The 12,235-nt window shown below is 40.4% G+C and overlaps 1 protein-coding gene across 1 annotated transcript in view; it reads left to right on the forward strand.

Annotated features, from left to right (window-relative positions):
* The window catches only part of PARD3B (par-3 family cell polarity regulator beta), an 812,619-nt gene that overhangs the window by 543,950 nt on the left and 256,434 nt on the right, over nt 1–12,235 (forward strand). Inside the window, exon 18 of the mRNA XM_023760488.1 lies at nt 41–278. Coding sequence (XP_023616256.1) covers nt 41–278 — 238 coding nt within the window. The remainder of the gene's footprint in view (nt 1–40; nt 279–12,235) is intronic.

A 12,235-nucleotide genomic window follows, 5' to 3' on the forward strand; every position in this document is an offset into this window, starting at 1 on the left:
TGCCCCTGACCATGTGTGTTGATATTTTTTCTCTGCACAGACGGGTTGTCTGATAGGAGCTCTCACTCCGGCCACGGAGCCCTGAACTGTGACTCGGCCCCTCCGGGGAACTCTGAGCCGGAGGACCTGGAGAATAAAGCCAGGAAAGCCAAAAAGACGAAAGAGAAGGAGAAGAAGAAAGAAAAGGGCAAAGCGAAAGGCAAGGAGAAGAAGCAGAAGGAGGAGAGTGAAGATCCAGAAAGGAAGATAAAGAGGAAGGGGCTTGGTGCCATGCTGAGGTAGGGCCTTGCTTTGAAGGCTAACTTGGTTTTGGTTTTCATTTGTTCGTTCGTTCGTATCCCGTGGTGAAATCACCCATTTGTGTGCATTCAGCGGCATGCATACAACTTTAAACTGAGAACGCGCTTGCTCCTTTTCTGCGGACGCAGAAGGAGACTTCTTGGGTGGCTCAGAAACTCATGGTGATGACAGGAAGCTATTCTATATCTGTTGTCAAAGACGTGGGCAATTCCCGCAGCCCTTGGTCCCAAAGTGCTATGCGGATAAATTAAATGTGAGTCCTAACTGTGACCTTTAGGACAATCTCTTTGAATAAAGAAGACTGACCAGATGAACCACACCCCCCTCTCTACCCCCATGAGACTAGGTGTGTACGGCCAGGCCTGTGGGCACATGGGCTGTCTGTCACCTACAGAGGCTCTGGGATCCAGTGGAGGTGTCACTGGGTCTGGAGTCAGATGACGCTGGTCTGAACTCATGCAGTAGCTGCTGGGTTCACACATACCACTTACTGCCCTGAGCCTGAGTTTCCCCGCTCTCAGAGGCTGGCATACCTGCTCTCCTGACACGTGTGAGACAAGGTCTCCTGTGCAATCGCTCCGTTGACTAGGCATGGTCACAGCTCCAGTCCGAAAACAACCCCTGCATTTGGGTTGGTGTCAGGACCACACCTGCTTCTCAGTCTGCAGCCGGAGGTGGGGAGAGGAGGAGGGGGAGCTGGGGGAGGGGGAGGGAAAGGCACTATTACAACAAGGACAGGGTTTTACTTAACTGGTTGTACCTGGTATAACTGGGCTGTTGGGTGCCCTTTTGTGGGCCACTTTTGTGCATTTTTCAGGGGGCTCCCTACTGCACCAATAGTGACATAGGAGTTTCATTTTCTCACTGACTTCCTGAGGCCCGCTGACCTCAGACCACATAGCCCTGGGGCCTCCTCCTCACCCCAGCTGGTCCACCACAGTCCGAGATGGTCGTAGCCTAACTTCCTCTACAGCATCCACTCGGCTCACTGGAAAGGTGATCTCTTGTCCCTCCAAATGCCAGAAGTACAGTCTGTTCCCCGGTCCCTTTCCTCCTCACCCTGCTCCAGGATGCCCGCCCAGCCTGACACCTCAAAATTCTCCAGGGCAGACTCAGGCATGGCTCTGCCTCCCCAACTCGAAGGCCACGTTCCAAACTCTCCCTGGAATGCTCTCAAGCTGGGGAAGATCAGCAAATGTTTGCAAGTCACCCAGCACATATGTAGGAAGTGGGATGACAGTCTCCTTTCATGCAGTTGCCTTCACATTCTCAGAGGGGATTTCTGCAACCTCCCCATTAGTTTTGTTGGTGTGAGAGATGGAAACGCCCCTGTTCATTACATTCCTTACTCACAGAAAACCTCTCTTTCTCTCAGTCTCTACCCTCTGTCCCATGTCTGAAGGTGAGTGAGAGGAGGGGATAGGTGATGAATCACTTTGGCCTTCATATTAAACCCTTAGGAGATCTCTCTCTTAAAGATGCTGAGTGGTATTTGTCATCAGATGTTCTCTGTGTCTGGATCTTGAACTGAAATTTCTCACAGATACGGAAAATTTCATTTGAATTTTGTTATTCATATATATATCCTAAATATCCTCTCTGTTCAATCATTTATATGTAATAGTTGTTCATATGGAAAATAATGCAATAATTAAATAATAACAGTAATAAACTCTGTGTTTCACATACTCATAAACTCCTATATATGACATTTAGGGGACACAAATAATACTGATACCAGTAGACAAATCTCCCAAAGATCAAGGAAATGGATTCTCTCTGAAGAACCTCTAGAAAGGAACACAGACCTGCCAACCCCTTAAGCCACTAAGTTTGTCATACTTTTTTACAGCATCAATAGAAAACTAATATAATTATCATCATAATTATTACTATTTCTTTAATGTCATAGTAATTGATAAGGAAAAGGCTTAACTAGAGTCGTCTATAAATATAAAAATCTCTCAGAGCTTCCCATTTTCTAGAATATTACTATATTAAGCCTTAACTTGATATTTTACTTCAGATGATTGGATTCGGCAGGTTCATACTCCATTGCCCATAACACAGAGCCGGCTTTTCTTGTTGTTCAATATGTGCTATATTTTCCTCTGTTAGAAATCACAGGGCCTCCTAGATCCTTCAGACATCTAGCAACTCAGGGTTTGTTCCTTTCTACTATTTCAGCAAAATTAAGATCTGAAAGGTGGTGTTTGATTTTATCTCTGGTGTAAAAATAGCAACTGTTTTCCATAGCCTTTTGCATCTGAGTTTGTGAGCATATTGGAGCTCCTGCTACATGCACATTTTCAACAACAAAGAACACAAAAGCTGTTACCATTAGCCAAGAGATTTTGCCTTAATTCTCATCTGTTGCTCAGATGCTATTGACTTAGTTTCTTTCTTATTTAAAAAAGATTGATTGCTTTAAGGTTCCCTAGGAGTTAGATGTGTGGTTTAAATATGTATTATTTTTTCCATTAGCTTTTTTCACAGACACTTTCCCGAACCTAGGGCTTTAATGTAGGTTGTGTACTTGCACCATGTACGGTGGCTCCTGGCCAAGGGCCTGAGTGAGGACTGAAATTCTGCTTCCTTTTCCTCACCACGCCTTGCATCGTGGAAGTGCAAATATGTTGGCCGTGGCTATGCTTGTAAAAAAAATGTTGTGTTTGCTTTTCTGATATTAGCTGATCCACTCCTGTTGGTGATATGTAGGAAGTGGTACAGTGCAGCTGATTAATTAATTTAACCTACTCCTGATCCTTTGGAAAAATTGTGGCGGATCTCATTAATTCATATCTTCGCATGTGTTGTCTGGGCCCAGGATGCTGATTCTGTGCTGATTTCAGAATGACCTTGCAGATTCAGCCATGGCTTGCTTACACAGGCCATAAATTACCATGGAAAAATAGGCAGGGCTGGAACCCACCCACGTTGCTAGTTTCCCTGTATCCTGTTTGCCTGCTGTTGAAAGAGAACCTTAGGGGTTCAAACCACTTAGATTCCTCCATTATGTGTTTGGTTTCCTTTAGGCATTGTACTCTTTATGGCACTACCCTGTGGCCGGTGGCTCTTTGTAGCCAAAGAGTGAATGAAACTCAAACCTCTCAATAGACACGCCCATTGCTATCAGCCTTAAGCCACCTTCCTGGGGTCTAGCAGATATTTCCTAAGCACTGAAGAGAAATATCCTTTGACTAACAAAATCTTGCCTGTCTAGAATGAAAAACCCAGGAACCAGTGTCTGATATCTCAATTATTTAATAACCTTGTCGATCTTTATATTCTTTAAACTGAATTCTGCCACAGATTTGTGTTTAAAATCCATTCTTTTATATCATAGCTGCTGTATTATCTTCTTTAAATTATAGGCCACTCACTTCAAAAGCCTTTGAATTGTCAACTGGTTTGGGATCCTGAATGGAAAACCTTGATATTGTTGATCAAGTACCTTTTTCTGTATATTTTTGTGTGATTTTGTTCTCAAAAGAATTGTGCCTAGTGAACTCCATTTTAATGGATTAACCGAGAACAAAGTGTAAAATGTGTCAATAGAGACTTCATCTCTGCTTTTAAATCTTGTTTGCCCTTATTTGATTAACAACATGTATTGAATGCCTACTCATTGCCAAGCACATTAATAATTATTCTTCAGCTGTTCAACTCTATTAAAGGCCTGCTTTGCATCAGGCAGTGTTCTAGACACTAGGCATAAGCAATGAAATCCCTACTTTGATGGTATATTTTTTGTCATAGTGAAGGAAGGAGAAATCAGACTTTTGGGTTTCTTGAGTTTAAAACAAAAATAAGGAAAATATTGCATAACCATGAGAACTACTTACAACAATGCATTTCCCAGGAAGTGGTGAGCCATTTGCCTAGGAGACCTCTGGGAGAAATCAGTCCCTTGTCCGCTCAAGGGGATCAGCAGTCCTTTGATTCTGTGCCACGGCTCTTGCAGAACTTACATTCCAGTGATGGGGAGAGAGTCAGCAATTAACTCAAAATAGTTGAGATGATTTCAGATTGCAGTAGGTGCTATGAAGAGGGTAAGAAGTCAGAAGGGACAGCGTCATCTCACCCTTTGTAACTGTCTTAGCAGGTAACAGAGTGCATCTGCCCAGGCCACGCTGAATTTTTAGCAGATATGTTATCAGAACTTTGCACACTGTGGTGCTGATGCCAAATCACTGTATGCTTGCTTTTTTAAAAAAAATGGTCTGCTACATATTAGTATGGGGTGGTTATTTTTAAACCAGCTTCACATGAAGCCATTATAAAAAGCTAAGTATAAAAATTGTGTCTGTTTCAGTATACAAAGCCCTTTTATACCTGAAGTAAACGTTCTAAAGAAATGTGGTCTTTAATCTAAATAGTGAACTTGGTTTGCGGCTATTTGCATCAACTCTATTCCTCCTAGCCCATCAGTTGAATATTCTTTATTGTTACTTCTTAACTGAGCCAGTGTATGTATGCCTTAAGGTTCAGGGTCTACACAGCAAATCCTAAATCATGAGCCCTAATGACAAAGGTATTTTTAAAAATCTAGAGGCATCAGCTTTTTATTTCTAAGCTTTGCAAATCTAAAGCATCTATGTTCATTTGATTTATACTAAAATATACTATATATCTTATTGAAATTAGGGCAAATCTATATAATGGCACTATACTGTGAGTTTTTGAAAAGACACTCCTACACATACACACACTCACTCTCACCCTCCTCTTCCTCCTCCTCCACCACCACAAACAACAACACAGACATCACCACCACCGAATTCATACCTAACCTAGTTAAATATCTGTCCCTTATGAGCTCTGAGTACTTCAATCTCCAGACTTTCATTAATCCCTTTGAATCTCAGTCTACTCATCAGCAAATTGGGGATAATAACACATTCTCTCAGAGTTATTGTGATGTTTAAGTTCAACAACTTATGTAAAGCAAGCTGTCAGCCTGACTTGCTAGGCTTTACTTCTTGTCTCTTTCCCCAGGGCCCCACCCCGGACAGCCGAACATCAGTTATTGCCTTTGACTTGACGCCCATTCAATTTCCATTTCAATTTTCCCCCCCTCTAATCACTATTTTGTATTTCAGATGAGCATGCTCTTTTTTCTTTAGCCTGGATAATTTTGCATAGCAAACTATAATAAGTAATGACAGGTAAAATCATTCAATCATTTTTACTTTATAAGCTTTGCCTACCCCTTTCTCAATGTAACTGGGAACTATTTTCAGAGGTTATCTAATCACTTAATGGTGCTGAGTAGAGATAGAAAATGAACTCAAATAGAGAAACAGGTGGGGTTTTTTTTTCTTTTTTTGTTTCTTTATGTGTTTCAGATCAGAATGTATAACTGGGTTTTGAACTTAAGGTTCTTAATGCATGGCTCATAGTTATTTCATGGGGCTGCCTTGGAAGTTGTCCGATAATACATTACCCATAAAGATACATTTTGACTTGGTTTTTAAATTAGGTTAGATAGAGACTGAATACTCCAGGGAGTATGACATCTGTCGTACATCTCTCCTCTTTACCTTGATCCCATGATGGCAGTTACAGGTCTCGTGTACAATAAATGTAATGTGGCCGTGCCTGTCATTACCTCTTTCTAGATAGTCGTTGTAAAATGTCTGGGTATCCCTTCAACTTTATGGGTATGAAGGGTAACCCAGCTAATGTAGCCAGGCCATGAAATCTTAACAGTCATTTCCCCAAAGGCAAAAGGCCATCAACAGGCTAGAGTTGCGGTACTTTGCTTCATGAAGTAGAGGCCAGTTTGAAACATGAAATTTCAGATGAAAAATGAAAGCCAAAGTAGGGCAAAGCTCTTAATTCAGGTTCAGGCTGGATATAGAAATACATTGAATACAGAGAGCCTTGCAAATCAGGGTAAAATGGCTGCATATATTGAGCCTGAGAGAAATATATGACTTTGGCAAAAAAATAATAATTTGCATGTCGAAGGCTACTATGAGTGCAGCCAGCCGTCCTTCTCCCCGCTTTCTGTGATTGCAGAGGAAAAGAAATAGACACTAAAACAAAGTCAGAATTTTGTTGAGTTCATTTTTTGTCTCTTTGGTAACGGAATTTTCCCACCTCACAGTTTATCTTAAATTATTTACTTTCTCTTTTACATTAGGAGCCATCCATATTTTGTTTCTTCATTTTGTTAATTTACCAATTTTCCTTTGAGCTAAGTGCCCTGGCAATTTTAATTTTTCTTTCGAGTTGGGAAGAGCTGTGACCCCCCCCCCCTCTTTATTTTCATTATTATTATCACAGGCCCAGGCTTAGACTGCTACATTTTATGAGCAGCAGTGTTGAGCCCATAATAGAATTGCAAAGTAGAGAGTGTAATATACCGATATCGACTTCCATTAAACCCAGTGGTGTGATAGCTGATAACGTTTATATATTTATGTATTCTACATCCTAGCTTTTGTTCATTTGCAACTAAGCACCAGAGAGGACAATTAGCACCCTAATAGGAATACACTGTGAACAGGAGAGCATGAAGGAGTGACTGTGAGTGCCTGTGGGAAGAGGACAAGTGATATAAAACCATGGACACAGATGCAAGGATGGGAACTAGAAAGTATAGATTACATTGGGATCAAACAAATGCAGGCTCATTTGGTTGGCATTTATTTCCTAACTAAAAGAAACCCCCGAAACCGACGGGCTGCTCCTCAGATGGGCTGAGTACACAGACAAGTGAGCTGTGGCAGTGCCCACCACCCAGAGTTGTGTGGTGTCTGACTTCACTCACTTTTCTTTTAGATTTTGCAAATCTCTTTCATGGTCTCTCAATAGAAAACAGCTAGCTTCTGTTTGGTTTGGTTTGCTTTTGTTAATCCTCACCCAAGGATATTTTTCCTATTGATTTTTAGAGAGAATAGAAGGAAGGGATAGGGAGGGGGGAGATAGAGAGAAACATCCATGTGAGAGAGACATTGATTGGTTGCCTCCTGCCCTGACTGGGGCTGGGGATCAAACCTGCAACCCAGGTACGTGCCCTTGACCAGGCAGGAATTGAATCTGAGACCCTTGTGTATGGGCCAATGCTCTAACCACTGTGAACACACCAGCCAGGGCTCATATCTACTTTTTAAAATAACAATTTTATTGATATATAATGTACATACCACCCCAATCCACTGATTTGTAGTGTACAATTCAATGGTTTGTAATAGAGTCACAGAGTTGGACAACCATCACCACAATTAATTTAGAACATTTTTATAGCCCCCAAGAGAAACATTGTACCCATTAGCATTCATTCCTTATTTCCATTTACCCTCCACACCCATGGCCCTGCCCTAGGCAACCACCAATCTGCAGGTTGTCTCTGTGGATTTGCCTATTCTGGGCATTTCATATAAAAGAAATTATGTAATACGTGGTCTTTTATGACTGATTTATTTCACCTAGCATAGTGCTTTCAAAGTTCAGCTATTTTGTAGTGTATTTTAGTAATTCATTGCTTTTTATTGCTGAATAATATCCCATTGTATGCATATTCCACATTTTGTTTATCCATTGATGGACATTTAGACATATTTCCAGTTGTTTACTATTATGAGTAATGCTGCTATGAACATTCTTTTATAAGTTTGGACATATATCTTGGGACCATTGGATATATGTCGTGAGAAATTTATGTGTCTGACTTTAAAAAATTGTTTTAATTATAGTTGACATACAATATTATACTGGTTTCAGATGTACAAGATAGTGAGTGATACCTACAAAGTGCTCACCCAATAAGTCTAGTACCCATCGGACACCATACATAGTTAAAATACTAGAGGCCTAGTGCAAGAAATTTATGCCTGGGGTGGGGGGGGTCCCTCAGCCCGGCCTGCACCCTCTCACAGTCCGGACCCCTGACTCCTTACCGCCTGCCTGCTCACTGCTCCTTACTGCTCGGCTCGCAGCTCCTGGCTGAACAGCAGCTTCTGGTTGAGCAGCACTTTCCCTGTGGGAGCACACTGACCACCAGGGGGTAGCTCCTGCATTGAGTGTCTGCCCCCTGGTGGTCAGTGCGAGTCATAGTGGCAGTCGTTCTGTTGCTCGGTCGATTTGCATATTAGCCTTTTATTATATAGCATTATTGACTGTATTCCCTATGCTGTGCTTTGCATCCCCATGACCATCTTTATAACTGACAGTACTTAATTTTTTTTCCAGCTGTCAAACATGTCTGCAAATGTTTGTTTACCATTCTGTTTTTTAATGTGTTGGAGGGGCGAGGGGCATAGATGGAGTTAATTAGTGTAAAAATGGATAGGTAGCTTGTTTTCAAAATCATTTTAAAATCAGATTGCTCTCCATCAGCTTCCCTCCCTGCGTATATAATCTTGATTGCTTTGGAGCTCTGCTTATGGCTGTCCAAAGCAACATGGTTTTCTCATACATATCACAGTGAACATGATCACGTAGACTATCAGCTGAAAGGCTTATTTGTTTAATTAAGGTTCTCTTCTCCTTTTCATAAGTGTGCACAGCTCCCATTAACACTGATATGGATTATGAAAGAGCACTGGAGAAGAATAGACCCCTTTATCTCATTACTTTTCTTGGATAATGAGATGTAGATTTTTGTTAACAGATCAGAATAAAAGTCCAGTGGAAAAACACTGGCTTAACTTTTAGAAAAATTGTTATGCTAAAAAGAACTTTCACAGGTGCTAAAGTGGAAGATACAGATTAATAAATAAACTCTATTAGCATTTGAGGTAAAATATAATCATTTAAGATGCTGGATTAATAAAATGCAAAAGATTTCCTAATGGACCTATTTGCATACTGATCTTAAGTAACTAATAAAACACATTAATAACAGTTTGATTCACATATATAAATACTCATAAGTTCCAAGTTGGGACTGTATTTGCCTAATTTGCTTTTTACCATATCCAGCACAATGTCATGTCCTTGTAAGATGTTTACATAATACTATTAGGTAATGACAGGTAGAGATTTAATCATTTGCTTGAGGGGAAAAACGGAATTAGTTATTTGTGTAGCACCTTTTCTCTGAGAATGTCAGTGTAATTTACTAACATCCATCTTCAAGTTGCCGGGGAGATGGATGTGGCAGAGAGTAGTTTTACTTTGCAGATAATAACGAATGAGACATTGAGAAGTGGAACAGCCCGTCTAGAGCCAGACACTGAACTGATATAATACCAAGACCCACCTGGATCATTGCTACTATTGTATAAGCATCTAATAATGCATTGACACCAGGCATAATTCTGTGTATACTTTCTCACACCCTGTAGAACCCATACTTCTTTATTTTTGCCATTCGCTGGATTTTCTTGTCCTAAGTCAACATATAAAAGAGCAATTTAATAACATGAGATGGTTCATAGTTAAGGGAAAATACTTGAATCTTTGGCATAATAACTGTAACAATTTTCCTCTGTAGAATAAGAAAGAGACTTCCCAGAACAATTATGGACAGATATAGAAGGTACACAAATTGAAAAATGGATAAGAGATATACAAATATTATTGGATTGCACATCCAGGACTATTATCTCAACCATGCTAAATAATATCCACCAGGATTTTGGAGACAATCCAACTTTGCTTCTCCAGCTAGCTCCTGATCATTTCTGTATGTTGGCCCTGCCTCACCCTTAGCTTCAACATGTCTAAAATCCAATTCATCATTCGCCCATCTAAGTCACCAGCTCATCCTGACTTTCCTAATTCTGTTTGAGGCCCTGCCAGGAATCCCATGACATCTGGGAGCCTCCTTTTTCCCATTCCCACATTCCATCACCCGGTAATCCTGTTGATACTCACAAAATGCTATCTCTTACATCTGGGCCTTTTTTCCATTTCCACTGCCACACTCTAATCATAGTCTTTGTTATTTATAATTAGATTGTTTCAATAGACTCCTAACTGATTTTTCTCCTTTTCCCTTTCATCATTCCAGGTCATCCTAAGCATAGCTGCCAATCATTCATTCATTGTTATCAGACCTTTAATGGACACCTTCTGCACTAAAATGCAATATAGTACAGTGGTAAAGAGGAAGTCCTCTGGAGTCATTCTCCTTAGGTTCAAATCCCAGCCCCATTTCTTTCTAGCTGTTGGTTCTTTTTTTTTAATATATATTTTCTTATTGATTTCTGAGAAAAAGTGAGAGGGAGAGAGAGATAGAAACATCAGTGATGAGATAAAATCATTGATTGGCTGCCTCCTGCATACCCCCACTGGGGATAGAGCTGGCAACCCCAGCATGTGCCCTGACTGGGAATTGAACTGTGACCTCCTGGTTCATAGATAGGTGCTCAACCACTGATGTATGCTGGCCCCGCAATCTTTAGCAACTGTTTAACTATTCTGTGTTCAGTGTCCTCTTCTGTGAAATTAGAATAATAGCATCTACCTAATAATGTTGCTTAGAGTGTAAATGAGATTATATCTATAGAAAATGCCTGGCACATAGCATAGTATTCTGCTCCAGGAGCTAAGATGATTCCCAATTACCTTGTAGTTCTCAAAAACCCAAATGTACTTTAGGGACATCTACGGAGCTTGTTAAAATTAAAGATCATTGAACCTTATCGTCTGAGATTCTACTTCATTAGATTTAGGGTGGGGCCTGGGAATCTCGGAGAATTCTGATGCAGCCAGTCCCAGGAACCGCTATTTGGGAAATATTAACTCATAAAGTTCAAACTATTTAGTTTGGTATTTAATACCCTCTATATTTTTACACCAATTCATTTTTCTATCACTGTTTTTTACTGTTCATTTCTGCATACGCAACCAGTCTAACCAGATTACTCACTATTACCCAAAACACGCTTTGTGAAGCCCTAAGATTGCACCCTCTCTAGGGATGACCTCCCTCCTCTCTACTCCCTCCTCTTTTCTCTTCCCCTCCCTCCCCTCTCTCTCTTTGTAGTCCTGTTAGGCTTCTGAAACCCACCCTCAGCCCCATCTCCTTTAGGAATCCTTTGACCCCCATTACTGTCTTTCTCATCAAAACTCTTATAGCCTTTGTCTTCTCATTTAGTGCTTCCCATCTGCGGGCTTGGGTTTTAGTGTGGGTTTTACATGTCTGTCTCATATCCTTAGTGAGGTTGTAAATTCCTTTAAGCAAAAGGACCTCCTCACAATGCTTTTTACAGTGTGAGCCCTTAATAAGCTTTTGCTGATTGACTAACTGGCTTATACGGTGTGCTAATTGGAATAGACTTATTTGGATATTAAAGTGTTGTGCCCTTTAGTCATTCGAGAAAACAGTATTAAAAATAATGAAAACAGTGGAAGTGATTCAAAAACAAGAAAGAGGGTTAACTGCATTGGGAGTTAATTATTATTAATTTTTAAATTTCTGCTTGAAGAAAAGGTTGAAGGATGAGTTAACTGGTAGTAGTAACCAGCTCTTATCCATCTCCACTGGGGACAGTGCTAGAGAAAATGGGCCAAAATCATGATCAGGGGGGAAAAATGAGGTTATATATAAAAAAGGAGATAGTTGTTAAGCACTGGAATGAGGTTTGTGAACAGGTTGTGGAATTGACCTCCCTAAAGTACTTTAAAAGTAGGAAGGATAAATATCATTGAAAATGATACGAAAAATGTGTCAGCCAGTTCATTTCTTGAATATCTATTAAATGCTACTCTGGGGAAGCCAAGAAAGAATATACAATATGAACCCTTCACTTAAGCTCACTATCTAATTAAGATGACCCATAAATAGGAGATTATTAGCAATGAAAGTAGGATTTACAGTTAAAATCTAAATTGTGAGGTTGTGACCATAATTGTGGTTGCAATTCAGATGTATCCCCTCTAAGTACTCTCTCCCTCTGCACCCCTAAAAAATCCACTCCAGGCATGTTTTAAATAAATGAATTTTCAACAACTTTCCAAGCTGCTTTTCTAGGTTGAG

Source organism: Myotis lucifugus, unplaced genomic scaffold (assembly GCF_000147115.1).
Source record: "Myotis lucifugus unplaced genomic scaffold, Myoluc2.0 scaffold_3, whole genome shotgun sequence".
In the NCBI taxonomy this organism is placed as follows: Eukaryota; Metazoa; Chordata; class Mammalia; order Chiroptera; family Vespertilionidae; genus Myotis; species Myotis lucifugus.